Source organism: Physeter macrocephalus, chromosome 21, assembly GCF_002837175.3.
Source record: "Physeter macrocephalus isolate SW-GA chromosome 21, ASM283717v5, whole genome shotgun sequence".
Classification (NCBI taxonomy): domain Eukaryota; kingdom Metazoa; phylum Chordata; class Mammalia; order Artiodactyla; family Physeteridae; genus Physeter; species Physeter macrocephalus.
Window position 1 is genome coordinate 24,504,054 of NC_041234.1, and position 17,218 is coordinate 24,521,271.

General features: G+C 36.3%; 1 protein-coding gene across 12 annotated transcripts in view; it reads right to left on the minus strand.

Moving 5' to 3' along the window:
- Positions 1–17,218, minus strand: part of CASK (calcium/calmodulin dependent serine protein kinase) — a 385,648-nt gene that overhangs the window by 84,444 nt on the left and 283,986 nt on the right. For all 12 annotated transcript variants that reach the window (XM_028482973.2, XM_028482969.2, XM_028482972.2 and 9 more), the window contains exon 11: positions 7,178–7,299. In XM_028482973.2, the coding sequence (XP_028338774.1) occupies positions 7,178–7,299 (122 nt within the window). The remainder of the gene's footprint in view (positions 1–7,177; positions 7,300–17,218) is intronic.

Here is a 17,218-nt window from a genome sequence, read left to right on the forward strand (position 1 = left end):
GAGATATGGGAACATATGTATATGTATAACTGATTCACTTTGTTATAAAGCAGAAACTAACACACCATTGTAAAGCAATTATACTCCAATAAAGATGTTAAAAAAAAAGAGAAAGTAATTGGGTTGAAGATATGACTTAATTTTCTTTCTCAAATCCTCAGATCTAAAATTTCTCTTCTGATGAAGTTTCAACAGGTATGTTAGAATTTTTCTTCAGAGTTGTTTGTGGGGCAGTTGTTCTTAGAATTTAATTTTATATTCACAGATCAAGTACCTACCCACTCCTAGCTAAGCAAAGAAACACATATATTACAAAGTTTCATTCTGCACATCTCTGAGAATGGCAGCATATTCCGTAAGGAGGTGAGGGGTGGGTCCCAGATGGAAGATAATGCCATGGATGGAAAACATGACACTTCATAAGCAAAAGTGGTAGGACTCAGCATATGATGTGAGGTTAGCCTTTTGAATGAACTTATTTTAAAAGTGCAACTGAGGACTTCCCTGGTGGCCCAGTGGTTAAGAATCCACCTGCCAATGCAGGGGACATGGGTTCAAGCCTTGGTCCGAGAAGATTCCACATGTCGTGGAGCAACTAAGCCTGCACTCCACAACTACTGAGCCCATGCGCCTAGAGCCTTTGCTCCGCAGCAAGAGAAGCCACTGCAGTGAGAATCCCGCACACTGCAACAAAGAGTAGCCCCTGCTCGCCGTAACTAGAGGAAGCCTGTGTACAGCAATGAAGACCCAATGCAGCCAAAAATAAATAAATAAATAAATAATTTTTTTTTTTTTTTTAAAGAAAGTGCAACTGAAAGAAGTAGCACAAGGGAATTGTGGAAAGCAGGTGTGGGTGATAGATGTGTTTTGTATCTTGATTGGGGTAACAGTAACATGACTCTTATGCATTTGTAAACACTCATAGAACTGTACACCAGACAGTGAACTGTACTGTATATAAATTTCAAAATGTAATCAGCATCATCCCCCGTAAAGGTAATATACGCTCATTGTCAAATATTTGGAAAACAGAAATAAAATGTTATACACCATTCAAGATACTGGATGTTAACGTACCAGAGTACAAAAGGCTTATTGATATGGTTTCAGATTCCACACTGGAAATAACCTTTAAGAAACTACCATGCTACAAGGTTTGGTGTAGTGACAAAAAAGAATACCCACTATTAATGGAAACGGCTATTAAAATACTCCTATCTTTTCCAGCTTCAAAAAAAAAAAAAAGACTACATGGGACCCTGAGAAGGTACCAGTAGCTCAGCCTCTGAAGGTCCTCAAATAGGCCTTATTATTCCAGACATATAAGTGCTAATCGACCAGACTACAGATTCATGGGTAACTTAGCTTTGGCATTTCCTGACTGGTAACCTATTTAAACATCCAAACTTAACACTGTATCAGCTTACTTCTCAGACCCCAAATTGCTCAAAAACATCAAATTATTGCAGAAGTTTCATTTTTTCCCTTTTAGGAAGCTTCTGAGTTCTAAAAATAAGCTATTCCCAAATATGACTACTAATTTAATATCATCTTAAAAAATGCAAAATAGTAAATCAAGAGTTGTAGTTTTCCGGTGTTAACTCCAGGTCAGATAGAAAAACTCTCTAACTCTCCCTAAAAAGCAGAAAAGTCATAATAAAGATGTCAATAATATAAAATATGGAGGATTAAGGACATCAATTTATTTCTAATGCAATATTTTAAAATATTATTCTATTATAAAAATTGCTTATAAATTAATATAAAACTGCTAAATTAAGTTGCTATTGCAGTTAGCTTTTGCTTTATTAATCTAATCACCGATTATTTTTTTAGGACTTCTCAGAAAAATGATCTTAATTAAGTGGGGCATCACATTTACCATGGAAACAGCAGTCTGTAACAAATGCTAACAGCTGCTCAGAGGTATGACAGATGGTGGGTGAATGTTTAAAACTTAGCTGTCAAAGTTTGGCAGAGAGAAATAAATGTGTAATTTAACAATGTTTTGTAACACTGTTGACTTACAAAATAAACATTAATTCTGTAAAAGGAAAATTTCTACAAAAACTTAATAAGACTGAGAATCACCACCAAATAACATTTGCAAAATACTTTTTATCTGGAAAAAAACTCTTGATTTTTCAGCCCATCGAAAACACCTCTATCATCTCACCATCCAATGTTATCACACAGAAGTTCCAAAACTGATTCAAAATATTAGTAAAAGACATAATTACACTTTAACACCAATTCCCAAGAAAGCCTAATTAATGAACGACAGGGTAACATTTCATTATTTTAGATTTGATTTTTGTAATCTGCACTCATACTGGAAAAATCAATTCCGGGCAAAATTAGTTTTCCATGCTCTCCTGGGCTGAATATTGTCCCCTCAAAATTCCTGTTGATCCGGAATCTCAGAATGTGACCTTATTTGGAAATCAGGTCTTTGCAGATGTAATTAATTAAGATGAGGTCATACTGGATTAGAGCGGGTCCTAAATCCAATGACTAATGTCCTTATAAGAAGGCCATGTGAAGACATATAGAATAGAATCACACACATACAGAGGAGAACGCCACGTGAAGATGGAGTCAGAGACTGGAGTAATGAAGCCAAAGAACACCAAGGATTGCAGGCAACTACCAGAGCTGGAAGAGGCAAAGAAGGATCCTTCCCTGGAGACTTGGAGGGAGCATGGCTCTGCTGACACCTGATTTAAGACTTCTAGCCTCCAGAACTGTAAGAGAATAATTTATCTTAAGCCACCCCGTTTGTGGCAGCTTCAGTAAACACACTCCAAATTGTATTTTATTAAAATTGATCTATATATTTCATATACAGACCATCACTGTACCACTGCTTTTAATTTTTGAAAGTAGATATATTGGAACAAGCTGGACCAACTTCTTCCTCAAGCCTCTTTATTTCTCCCCACAAAATGAGAAGCAGCATATGTGTGCCAGGTAGAACTGGTCGAATAGCAAATATTTAGACATTCTAGAACTATTTCTAACTACAGATTATACTAGATGTGTTTTACTAGAATTTAAATCAGAAAGCATTTCCTCCCTCAGTGGAACCGCAGTATTTCTCTTTTTGTTTTAATGTAAATTCTTTCAATATGACAGATGTTTTGTTTCCTCCAAACCAATTCTAATAACGTTTCTTTGAATTTTGAGCTTGTTACTATTTTAAAGGCATGACTAGAAAAAATAAAGTACTACATAATCTTTTATCTTCCTCAGGAACTTAATCTTGTTTCTTTTTGTCAGCTGAAAAATGATGGCTGCAAACTTAACGATTTTTAGTGTTATTAAATTAATAGGAATTATTTAAATATAATAAAGATATTTCATGAAATGGCTCAGTGGGATTAAGTAACAATCAAGCCATGGTCCACAAAACTAGGTCACTAGGTGTCACTACTTGGAATTCTTGAAAAGGAACCAACAATGATTCTGCAAAACAATACAATCCAAATCCAAGCATGGGAAATGGAACACTAGAAGAAAGAAGAATGAATGGTCAAAGTTTGAAAAGCTTCTTCTCAAGTGTTGGTCATACCATGATTCTTTTTTTTATGCATACCATAAGTACTGAAGTATTGAAACATTTTTTTAATAGTTAGATTTCCCTACGTGGCAGCCATTTGAACACTTCACTGATCACATTATTGAAATGTAGCCTGTTAACTCTGAAACAAGAGCTTAATGAGACATATTTAAGGGCTGTAGATCATGAGGGCATTATTTCATTCATGACAATTAAGCTTTCATTGAAGGATGGCTCAGTTTGGATCTTCAGAACCAAATGCATCCCAACACTGCCCAGGGTCGGCCTTATAGTCAGTCATTTCAGGAGAGCTCTGGGCTTCACATGTAGTGCTTGTCTGCAAAATTCTGTAGACACCGTGTCTTTTTATTGGGCACAACTCATTTTCAGCCCACCAACTCCTTTTCAAATTGATATGCATTGACAGGGCACATACTGATAACTACAGACACTTCTTTAAGTGTAATTAATAAAAATTACAAAGGAATATAAATATAATTAATAAAAATCCAAAGGAACTTTAAACATGTTTTTCCTCACTAAAATCTATGAATCTCTTCTGAAGTTGTAACAATGTCTACCCAAGAATGCAGCAGTTATTCAAAATAATTATTTTCAGTGAGGTCTGGCAGCCTGGCTCAGTTCCAAAGCCCAGTCTGAGTCTGAATATCTGCCCCTCCTTGTAGAAACTAGCAATGTTCTTGCATTTCCCCTACAGTCTCAAGCTTGGTATGCTCAGGTACCTTGTTACATTAAGAAAAACCCAACTTTGAAAACTAATTTGGGCTACTCTTAGCCTTTAAATGACAAAAAGTCCTTGATCTAAAGGCCAGTAAATCTTAGCAATGACAACCACTGACTGCACTGAAATAAACCAAATCTTCATGCTCTGCTGCAGCTTCTTTCAAATATCCCACTTAGTAGTTCTAGTAAAGGCTGTGACTTCTGCAGAAAATTCCCAATTGTCAAAACTTTCTGCATCTGGGACTTCCCTGGTAGTCCAGTGGTTAAGACTCCGCACTTCCACTGCAGAGGGCGCGGGTTCGAACCCTGGTTAGGGAACTCCCGCATGCCGTGCTGTGGCTTGGCCAAAAAAAAAAGGAAAAAAACAAAAAAATAAAAAAAACCTTTCTGCATCATATGAAACAATGATAAAGAAGAATAGATATTTAAATAGCCAATGAAAAGAGGTCAAACTCTAATTCAAATAACACATTAACAATAACAATGATGACAACGAAGGAGGAGAAAATGGAATGTTACGAGCTATCCACAAAACAGAACGCATTTCAAGGGCTTTTTGGTGTCCAAGGAAAGTAACAAGTTACTTGAAATAAACTTAATCTGAAATGTCCTCAAATTACTTAGGATAAATTACACTAAAGAGAAAACCCATTTCCTTATCTTCCTGAGCACATTTTTTATCTTTACTGAAGTATAATTGACAAATACAATTGTAATGTATTTAAAGTGTACAACATGATGATTTGATAAATGTATACATTGTGAAAAGATTCTCAAAATCAAGTTAATTAACACATCCATCACGTCACATATTTATGTTTTTTTGATGAAAATACTTAAGTTCTATTCTCTTAGCAAATTTCAATTATAAAATGCAGTGTTAACTATAGTCACCATGCTATACATTAGATCCTCTGACCTTATTTACCTTATAACTGAAAGTCTGTATCCTTTTACCAACTTCTCCCTATTTCCCCCACCTCCCAGCCTGGGCAACCATCATTCCACTTTGTTTCTATGAGTTTGACTTTTTTTTTTTTTTTTTGTGGTACGCGGGCCTCTTACTGTTGTGGCCTCTCCCGTTGTGGAGCGCAGGCTCCGGACGCGCAGGCTCCGCGGCCATGGCTCACGGGCCTAGCCGCTCCGCGGCATGTGGGATCTTCCCGGACCAGGGCATGAACCCGTGTCCCCTGCATCGGCAGGCGGACTCTCAACCACTGCGCCACCAGGGAAGCCCGAGTTTGACTTTTTTTTTAAGATTACCCACATAACTGATACCATGCAGTATTTGTCTTTCTCTATCTGGCTTATTTCACTTAGTTCATTTAAAAACTATTTCCCAGTCCTCTTGCATCTAGGTAAGCATGTAACTAGTACTTGTCAATGGAATATGGACAACTGTGATACAGGCCACTTCCAACCCTGACCCTGCAAAATTCTCCATTTTCTCTCATCTGCTGGCTGGGTGCAAAGGATGCAGTGGAAGATTCCCAAACCTTGAGAGATGGCAGAATCACAAAGTGGAAGAAGCCTGGATCCCTGAATGCCTCTGTGGAAGGGACTCTTCCTGCTCCTCCCCATCTCATCTACCTGCATTGGACTGTGATGTGAGCAAGAAATAAACTTCTATCCCGGTAAGCCACTCAAATTTTAGGACTGCATGCTGTAGCAGTTAGTCCTGAATTAATACATACACTATTTAAAAAGCCTAACTAATTAAAAAATAATAATTAATTTGATTTGACCAAATCTATGGATAGAAGCAACTGTTAGATACCTATGACTGCACTTAGTGTGAAGTTGAAACATACTGTGACACTCTTAGCTTAGCTTTTCCCAAACTGGTCCTTACCAATTCGACAGGATTGTGAATAAAAGTTCTCTGCCCAAATGAGTTTGAGAAATGCTATTAGAGTTAATCAGGTTTCTTTGCTATAGGACATCTTAGAGCTGCTATATACTAACACCCATTGTGAATCCCTATAAAGGGAATAAAGAATGCAGCATTTTCCAAACTTATATAGTCAATAAATAATTTAACCAATAAATTTAAGATCTACTCCCCCCTCTCGAATGGTAAGACCCACCACTATCTCCCAGAGCAATGCTCTGTAGAATATATGCTGGGAAATTTTGCTTTAGTTTAATCTATGTCACATGGTCGATTAATCAGAGTGAGCACCAAAAAGTTCTAGACATCCCAAAGCAAAATAATTCTCTTATTAAGGGAAGATTTTTCTTGTAAAAAGACTTATATGTACTAGTAGACTAATATGTACACTAAGAAAGTTTTCACTGCTGAAGTTAACCAAGTTCTATAAGAAAGGTATTTTACTTAAAATGTGACTGAAATGAAGGCAGATGTGAACTGTCAGCTTCTGACTTTTCCTTGTATCTGTCAGTGGAGCCTGTCACATTTAATGATGGAATATATTCTTATGTTTTAAGGAGAAGACACTGAGTTTATGAAAACCAGCAACGTTAAGTATGAAATGTAAATGTGAATACAGTCCATTGCACGATATCTTACTTTTCTCTCTCCTATATTCATGTTTGAGGTGCAATGTTTGAAAACAATGTTTAAAAGCAATAAAAGGTAATCACAGCTAAGATCAATGGATCCTTCTAATAGAAACACATATATAAAATATATAACTTTTTCCACTGTGACTTGTTAGGCTATACTGCATTTGTACCATATACAAGATACTATATTTCAGTTATGAATCTAGATGGATGACTTCCCACATTTCTCACAGACTGAAGGCAACTGAAAAAGGACTGTTATGATGGACATTTGGATATTCATGTAAAGTAAAACGGTATGGTAAATGTTCAATTTACCCAAAAATATTAATAAAAAGAAAGACTTACATCTAGTAGTGTGTGAAGATGCTGATCCTGGAAAACACTGTGTAGGAAATCTAAGTCCTTTTCACTGCAGTCTGTAAGTGCATGAATTTCTTCCAGGCTGTCCAGCACCTGTGAGACTGCTCCTAAGGGGAACAAACAGAAACAGCCAGTGGAGAAAGTCAATGTCAAACTAACCTTCATCAGCTAAATGTTACACCTCAGAACTGTGGGCTAACAGACAGAACTTCAAAGGTTCAGGTCTTTACTGAAAAACAGACTTAAATGCGTTTCATATCACTTAAGGATAGAGTATTTGCAGTGAGTTTATGTTCTTAACGATGTATTTCTGTGTTCCTCATTTTTCAAAGTAAATTGAATCTTGTCTTACTTGAATTAAGGAAATTCATCAACTATAACTGAGCTACTAGAAGATCTGGGTGCAGAACGTTATATCAATACATCAGAAACAGAGTGTGGGTTCCAATGACCCCATGATGTTTTGAAATATTACAGAAGTAACATAGGTGGCCATTTCACTCAGGTGCATTCCATCAAGAACGGAAGGTAAAGTCGGCTGTAGATCTGAGGGACAAACCTTCAACTGGGAGCTCCTGCTGTGTAAAATAGGCTTCTTAGGATTTTTAAGGCTCAAAATTAAGTTAGCAAAAATCCCACTCCACTCTTTCTCCTTCCTTTACATACAAAGTCAAGGGAACCAAGTTGTTCTTAGTCTATTGGGGCCCTTTTTATTCAGAGGACAAAGACAAAGCGTAGGTATACTGACTGACACTTTCAAATACCATATTAGATACTAGGGGAAATCATTTTTGCAGGGCAGTGTGGTCACTTTCTTTAAATTTCCTCTAATAACCAGGAATCCAGAGAGGTAACAGCAGGGAGAAATACACACCGAGTAGTCACAAAGTCACTTAGCCTTAGAGAAATGATTAGCCAATTTTACTTTGCAGACAACATGCACATACACACTTCAGAGAAAGAAAAGCACCCTGAGAGGCTACGCTTCAGAACGTTAGTGTTCACAGTGTCAGAGACATTCTAACGATAAGTGCCTCACTGCACATGTAACTCTTAGATTCATAGTTTTCAACCAGAAGCAATTTTGCCCCTCAGGGGGACGTTTGGCAATGTCTGGAGACACTTTTGGTTGTCACAACTGTGGTGGTGGTCGGAGTGAGGAGATAGGTTGTGCTACTGTCATCTAGTGGGTAGAGGCCTGGGATGCTATTAAACGTCCTCCAATGCCCAAGATGGCTCCCCAACAAGAATGAGTTATGTAGCCCAAAATGTCAAAAGTGCTGAAGTAGAGAAACTCTGCTTTACATAAAGATAAAAATCTTGACTCTTTCTGTTCTGGAACTCTATGCGGTTTCTAGTTACTTTCGGTCTTGGACCTCATCCATTCACATGCACTTATTGGCGAGAATGTAAATTAGTACCACTATTCCAGAAAGCAATCTGGTAATTTATATCAAAGAGCCTTAAAAATGCTCATGCACTTTGATTCAGTAATTCCATTTACAAAAACCTACATTAAGGAAAAAATAGGAAATGTAGAAAAAGCTTTATGTGTAAGGATATCTATCATATAAAATGGATAAATATCTAATAATTAGGGAATGATTACATAAATTATAGAACATCCATATAAGGGAATATATAGCCACATGAAAATTGTTTCTGAAGAATTTTAAAGACAGAGAAATCTGCATGATAGAAAATTCAAGAAAGCAGAATGCAAAACCTCAGAAACTATATATCCCCAATTTTAAGCGAAAAAAATATATTTACAAATTCAGAAAAAAACCCCAACAGAATGAAAAATACCAAAAAGGTAATAGTAGTTATGTTTATTTTCCTATTTATACTTCATTCTGTTTTTGTCCATATATTCCAAGGTTTCTACAATGGAAAAAAAAAGCTGCTATATAAGCAACCGCTTTTTGCAGTATTTAATTATGTTAAAAATCTGGGGCTTAAGACACACATCAAGTGGTTATCCACGTGGAAATTACTGTAGCTATTTTTTTTAAAATTTGACTTTTTATTTTGAGATAATTGTAGATTAACATGCAGTTGTAAGAAATAGTACAGAAAGAGCTCATGTACCCTTCACCCAGTTTCCCCCAATGGTAACATCTTGTAAAACTGTCATATATCATAACCAGGATATTGACATTGATATAGTCAAGCTACAGAATATTTCCATCACCACGAGGATCCTTCATGTTGCCCTTTTATAACTGCAATAATTTCCCTCCTGCCCTTCCCCCTCCTAACCCCTGGCAACTACTAACCTGTTCTCCATTTCTATAAATTTGTCATTTCAAGGATGCTATATAAATGAAACAATACAGTATGTAACCTTTGGGGACTGGCTTTTTTGACTCAGCATAATTCTCTGGAGATTCATCCAGGTTGCTGCATGTATCAATAGTTTAATCCTTTTTATTCTTGGGTAGTGTTCCATGGCAGGGAGGTACCACAATTTTTTTTCCTCCATGGTCACCCACCCTTTGGAAAAGGGTATTTTATTTATTTATTTTTTAAGATCTTTATCGGAGTATAATTGCTTTACAATGGTGTGTTAGTTTCTGCTGTATAACAAAGTGAATCAGCTATACGTATACATATATCCCCATCTCTCCTCCCTCTTGCGTCTCCCTCCCACCCTCCCTATCCCACCCCTCTACGTGGTCACAAAGCCTGCATCTTTATTCCTGTCTTGCCCCTAGGTTCTTCTGATCATTTTTTTCTTTTTTTTTTTTTAAGATTCCATATATATGTGTTAGCATACGATATTTGTTTTTCTCTTTCTGACTTACTTCACTCTGTATGACAGACTCTAGGTCCATCCACCTCACTACTAATAACTCAATTTCGTTTCTCTTTGTGGCCGAGGAGTATTCCATTGTATATATGTGCCACATCTTCTTTATCCATTCGTCTGTCGATGGACACTTAGGTTGCTTCCATGTCCTGGCTATTGTAAATAGAGCTGCGATGAACACTGTGGGGATGTACCACAATTTGATCATTCATCTGTTGATGGGACTGTGGATACTTTTAAATTTTGAATAATTACACATACCAGGCTACTGGTATTCTTTCATTGAAAATATTAAGTGGATACTAAGTGGAATAAAAAAGGTACAAGGCAGAAACCAGTCCTCATTTCCCCTGCTATTCCTGAAAACATATTAACCTAATCCACTTCCTTCTACCTGCTCTTCTCAGGACTTTTACTTTGTTCTGAGTAGGAAAAAAAAAATGTGGAAATTAGTTAAAAGTCAGCTCTCTCGTCCCTTATTGAAAGCCTTGGAAAGCAAGAGATGATGTAAAGATATTAGTCCCAAATATCCCACTGAGCCCCTGACCCCAGCACATCATCAACAGGAGAATTAAATGATGCCAGGTTTATAAAGTTAGTAAAGCTAGTTCTAAGCTTCTGGATTAACTGCAACAACAAAAATACTAATGAAATGTGAGGTTTTTTGTATATTAAAAAAATTCAACAGATAGCACAGAAAGCTAATCATTTTCACTCAGTTACCTTAGTGGAATCTTATCTAGTTTTTATTGTCTCTATCCAGCACTGCTTATGCTGATATATAATCTAGGTAGTAGTTTATTAATACTATAAGATTAAAATAAAACAACCTTGAATCTAGTGAATACTAAGATGGAAAGTCTAACCACTGGGAAGCAATTTTGGCTGTACCCGATCAGGGACGTATCATTTGCTGGTCTGTGAACTCCCAAAGCTCTGTGCAATTCCTGTCCTACCAGCACTACCCTACGTTTGCATTTGCTCACTGTTCGTTTCTGTGCTGTGAGGTCCTTAAGGCAGGTGGATATTTGATCCATTTTATTACATCCACAAAGTATGCCTTGAATTAATTAAGTACCAAAGAAACAATAATAGCAGCTCCCAATTAGTAAGTGTTTGTTATGTGTCAGGCACATCCCCAGGACAACACAGTAAGGTAAATATAGATAGGGAACTGAGGTTCAGAGAGGTCAAGGAAGGTCACAGCTAGAAGTGGTACAGCCAGGACTCAACCCCAGTGTGTCCGGATCCAAAGTGTATGCTCTTCTTGACTTACTACAGTAACTGGCCGTACCAGGAAACATAGGGGGAACCTTCAACAAGAAGTGATGTGTGGTTTATGCATGGATATGGAGGTTAGAAAAGAACTTGAACCCTACTGGGTCAGACAATAACCAAAAAACCTTTGCCAAATGTTCCTTCTTTTTGCCAGGTGTGAGGCAGGGGGTTCAGGGAAAACAGGTATGATCCCTGGTCGCAAGGAAGGGGCTCTCAGGCTGGTGTGGGAAGTAGGCATACTATACCCTGAAGCAAACAATAGAGAAGAGATAAAAAATAAAGTGGTACAGAAATAGGGCTGCCCAGGGAGGAGCTGGGACAGTCTCAGAGAAGAGGTGGATGAGCAGGAATTCAACACCTCCACCTAGGTTTCCAGTGTGCTCTGGCAGACCCAGTGGATGCTTTGCTGGAAAGCACAAAGGCATCTATTGCCTGTGTCTCTAGTAGGCAAGTCCCACCAGGTCAACAGGTCTATTTAATTTCCTTGGATCTGTCACCTTTTCTGAACTGATTTATAGTCTTATCTTGTACCCAAATGTGATTAACTTTGTAGGTTTTCAATCATGAAAGGAAGCATTTGCACAGGTGTACTCAAGTTGCCTGTTTCAAGCTCTGAAAAGTGCCCCTAATTTAAAGTTTCTGGAATTAGCTAGGAAAATTATAGTTTTTATTCAATTTCTCCTTTGTCTTTTCATATTGAATAAACATATATATTTGGTCTAACCTCAAACTCTTTCTTTACCCTTGATCATTTTAACACTCCCTACTGACACCTCTTCTAAGTTTTGTTATTTCTTTGAGTATGACCAGCAGAACCGTATCTCACAGATGTGTACGACTGATATCCGCAGTTCAACACCAAGCCCATGTAAAAATCTCATAATTTTTCAATTCATTATAAAATATAAATGTACACAAAGACATTTCTGGGGCTTTTCCATTGCTATTGTTTTAAACACAGAGGCAGTAGTAATAATTAATACAACACAACACAACACAACAACACAACACACACAAGCTCTTAAGCTGTTACTGGTATTTACTTTGCTGATCAATACTGTCATATCTGAAAGAGCTATCGACTTTCCTCAAAAACTGAAAAGGACGTTTTTCTCTATAAAACCGCTGAATAAACTTGTAACTATCTTAAAAAAACAACAACAACAATAGTACATAAGTTCACCCCAGAGGGCAATTTATCTAATGGCAGGACTGTAGGTATTCTATTCATTTTTGTATTCCAGGCTGCATTTTGCAGTGTGCTTTGTACAAAAAGACACAATAAAATAGGTTCGATTAAAATGATTGTTTTCTGAGCAAATTCTAAAGAATTGCAAATAAAATATTGTAATGAGAAATATGTAACCACTGAAAACAGTTTATTTTATAGCAGTTTCCTCAAAGTCACAATGAAAATTATTTTAATACTTATATTTGTGTAACAGTTTATAATTTCCAAAGTGCTTTTCACACTTATTAATCTTACGTGATTCCACAATAACCCTGTCCTGTAGACAAGTGTATTTATATTTGAAAAATCGGATGCTCATTGGGGTTAAATGACTGTGGAGCCACAGCAGTGAGTACGAGAGTGAGTCTTAGAACCCAGGTCTCTAACACCTAGTCCTTCCACTACAGACTGGTCCCTCCTGAAACCATGTTTTACCCTCAGCAACACACCTGAATAATCTGCATTTGGTAATGAGATGATATCCAATTTCTATTTTCTTTTTGATCTGAATTTTGTTTACCATATAAGGTTTATTTTCTTAGGCTTTGATCCAAACTTTCACAATGATAAATTTATTAGAAAGTAATCAAGGCCTGTCTTCAGAATAGTATTTTGCTTTAACTTTAGCATAATTCATTTGGTAATCAAGTTTGTATCTAAAAATTAGGTTGATAATCATACATTTTAACTTTGAACATTTCTACTTTTTCCAAGAATCTCACTGATACTTTCTAAAAAGCTTTCTACTACTGTTATGAAGTAATCATCAAAAGAAGCATAAATACGTCACCTGTTTTAAAAATGTTTTCTGAGTCTCTTTCTTTAAAGAGAAATATGCTTTAAAGGTCAATAAAACTTTGAGTCTAGAACAGTTTCATTACAAGAGTGGAAAAGTCTCATAAAAAAGTTGACTGAGTAAAAATAACCTGAAAGGAGGACAGAAAAATAAATAGTAGAATGTTTAAAACGTTCTCAGTGTCAAAGCAGGTTGAGTCTGTCTTAAAACTATTTCCCCCTAGCTTTACTATGAAAAGTTTAAAACATATGGAAAGTTGAAAGAACTGTACTCATCACCTAGATTCTACAATTAACAGTTTGCAATATTTGCTTTATCACATATCTATCCACACATCAATTCATCTTATTTTTCATTCATCTCAAAATAAGTGGCAGAGGGTCAACATCAGTACACTTCACCTCTAAGTACATCAGCATAGATTTTAATAGTTCTCTCTCTCTCTCTCTCAGGTAAAATTTACATAGAGTGAAATACACAAATCTTAAGTGTACCATTCAATGAGTTTTGATAAATGTATACACTGCATACATCTGATAAACCACATATACACCCATGTATGCAGTTATTTCAGCAACAAAGATTTGTATGTGTATATTTAAAAAATTATATGTATAGCTATAAAACCTAATATCACTGAGCAAATTCAGCATCTCAATCTAGTCTAGTTTCTCCTGAAGAGTTATCAATAACCTCTATTTCCTATTACATTAGCAGTCCTATTTCTATAACACTGAATCAGTACACATACATTCATATCACCCACTCAATCAAAGCCCTTCCTTGCAAGCACAGTAGCATTAAAAAAATATCTGCTTACTATGGTAGAATTAAGTTAAAATTCATCAGTTTAGGTGTACATTTTCATCACTCCACAAAAGTTCCTTCTTGTCCCTTTGCAGTCAATCTCTTCCCCCTACCCCTACCCCTGGACAACAGGTTTTATTCCCACTGTACAAAGCAAATCCTGGTTATCAGTCAAGTTATAAGCAATAGTGAATCCTGTAATGAAAATTGTATTTTGGACTTAAGCATCTGTGCTATATCCAATTCAAGTTATGAAAACTTACATGGTGATAAATGCTTTAGATTCTTTATGTATAGATTAGAGTGCAGATGCCTTAAAATTTATTAGTTAAAAGAAGTAAAAACTCTGCAAATGTATTGTCAGAGCACAGATACCATAATTCTAATGCCATTTTACTTGTTAAAACAATCTATATTTCCAAATAGCAACATCGTTGGGTACAAATTTGTCAAAGTACTTTAAATAACATTCTGCTGGTTGTTAAGTGCCCATTCATATAAGGCCTTACAACTAAGGAAAAGCACTACTTCATACCTCCAAGATGCTTTCATTCCCAAATGACACACTAGGTCTGCTGATTGGAAAAAAAAAAAAAAAAAAAAAAAGGAGAGGGGTACTAAATCTGGAGAAACAAAAACAGTTACAAATGGGAAGTGTCTTACATTCCAATGGTCATTAACTTGTACATAGTGGGCAGCCTCTGAGATGGCCCCCAAGATCCCTGACTCCTGGTATTCACACCCTTATATAATCAATTCTTTCCCTGGAGTGTAAGCTGGACTTATTAACTCACTTGTAACAAGCACAAGAAGGCAGAAGTGATAGGATGTCACTTCTGAGATCAGGTTATAAGGACTGTGGCTTCGGTCTTGGGTGCTCTCTCTTACTTTGGCCCTCTCTCTTTGATCATCTGTGCCAGGGTAAGCAAGCTTCTAGGCTGTGAGCAGCCCTATGGAGAGGCCCAACAGTCCGTGAGGAACTGAAGCCTGTCAACCCCCATGTGAGTGAGCATGGAAGAGGATTCCCCCTATAGTTGGGCCTTCAAATGAGATCACAGCTCTGGATGACATCTTGACTGCAATGTCATGAGAGATCTTGAGCCAGAGGTACTCAGCTAAGCCATGCTCAGATTCCTGACCAATAGAAACTGTTAGATGATAAATGCTGTTTTGAGCTTATGCAGAGCAACAGATAACTAACATACTGTGAGATTTTTATATTAAATTGGCTGCAATTTGAGCTACAAGTAATTAATGCAAGAAAGTGTGGCAATGAATTTAATTAGTAGCACCCAGATTTTCTATTTATCTTTGTCTCTTATATACTTTCCCCCCAGTAAGCACAATGTTGAGGTAAAGATTTATTCTATTATTTTAATTGAAATTATTATTGAGATAATTGGAGATTTATATGCAGTTGTAAGAAATAATACAGAGATCCCTTGCATACTTTGCTTGGTTTCCTCACTGGTAACTTTTTACAAAACATAGTGTAATATCACAACCAGAATACTGACATTGATACAATCCACCCATCTCATTTAGATTGCCTTAGTTTTACTAATACTCATTTGTATGTAATTTCTTACATATTTTTTACTTTACTATTCTCACATACTCAAATTATATCCCTTTGTAATGAAAATCTAGCCATTACATTATTCTTTATAAATGTTCTTTCTGATGGTAGAAGTTGTTAAGAGACATGAATCCAGGAGTTTATTTCACAGCTCCATGTCAATAAGCTAAAAATAGAGTCAGTAACAGAGTAAAAAAAAACTGCTTATAGATTATATAACTGTTAAAGGAACATTCACTTACCCTGAAAGTTTTCTTGAAAGCAAACTATAAAATAAATTGTTAGCCTTTCCCTGGAATTAATGTATTTGTGCTTGAAATTCAGATGTGAAATAATATTAAGTGCACTTAAAATTTTAACACTGCCTCTTTTTCCTCTTATGAAAGAAGTAAGTTAGTATTATTTGTATAACAATGCTTCAGGAAATCAATATATCCAAGTTTTTATTGTATGGTCAAGCAGTGTTAAAATTCATAAATAAACATCTAAGCAGAAACAGCCAAGGAAAAAGTCAAGCTGATTATGAACCATGCAAAGCCAAACACTTTTGCATAAAAGATAAACCTTAGAGGAAAGCAAAGGGATACCTACTTTCTGCTGCTAGAAGTCCTAGGAGGAAGGCAGCATATGGACAAACAACAAACAGTATGATTTTAGAGCAAGCGGGTTATCAAGCCACAGTTGGGCCCAGTAGATGAGCCACAAGAAGCATGGTCTCTTAGCTGAGCCCAAAGTGAGCCCTTGTGTTCCATGAGAACATCCCCTGGGTTCTGATTCTGACTTCTTTGATTTGAAAGACAAGAACAGAATATTTCCACTTTGTTAAGTAACAAAGCAACAATACACTGTTTATCTTAAGATTAAACCTAACAAATTCTAGAGAATGTATAATGGACTAATTTCAATAATCAAAATAGGAAAAAAATCTCTTATATAAACATAATTTTACAATGTCAACAGCATACCTAAACATGTTAAACTCTTCTTTGGATGACAAACTGATTCATTTTAAATTATTTTTTTCCACTGTTAATGAAATGCTCTGTTAAATTATTTTTTAAAAATTAAAATTATGATTTTGAATAGAATTTGCGGGGAGGAAAATAGGATTGCTAGCTTTTAATTTTGTCAAGCAAGGTCATTAAGGAAAAAAATTTAACAAACTGCCATTTACTATCATTTCACAGAAAGAATAGAAAAGGCATTATCTAAAGATGAAAAACAGTCCATCTCAAGAAAGGACAGTTGGCGACCTTATACTGTTCTCTCTCTCTCTAAGTCCTCCTTCCCCACCCCCTCACCCCTGCCCTACAAGCACATGCTTTATGATCACTTTTCTCTTTTTGACATGGGCTTTCTGGAAGAACATTCAGGTAAACATGAAAAGTGCTTTATGTTTTGTACTGTAAAACAAACCCATGCAAATTTGAACAGAAAGGCAGTGGAAAGGATAACACTGGTAACTTAAAATAAATGATGGAGAATTAAAGGGCTAGGATTAAACAGAGAAGAATTTAGGCTTA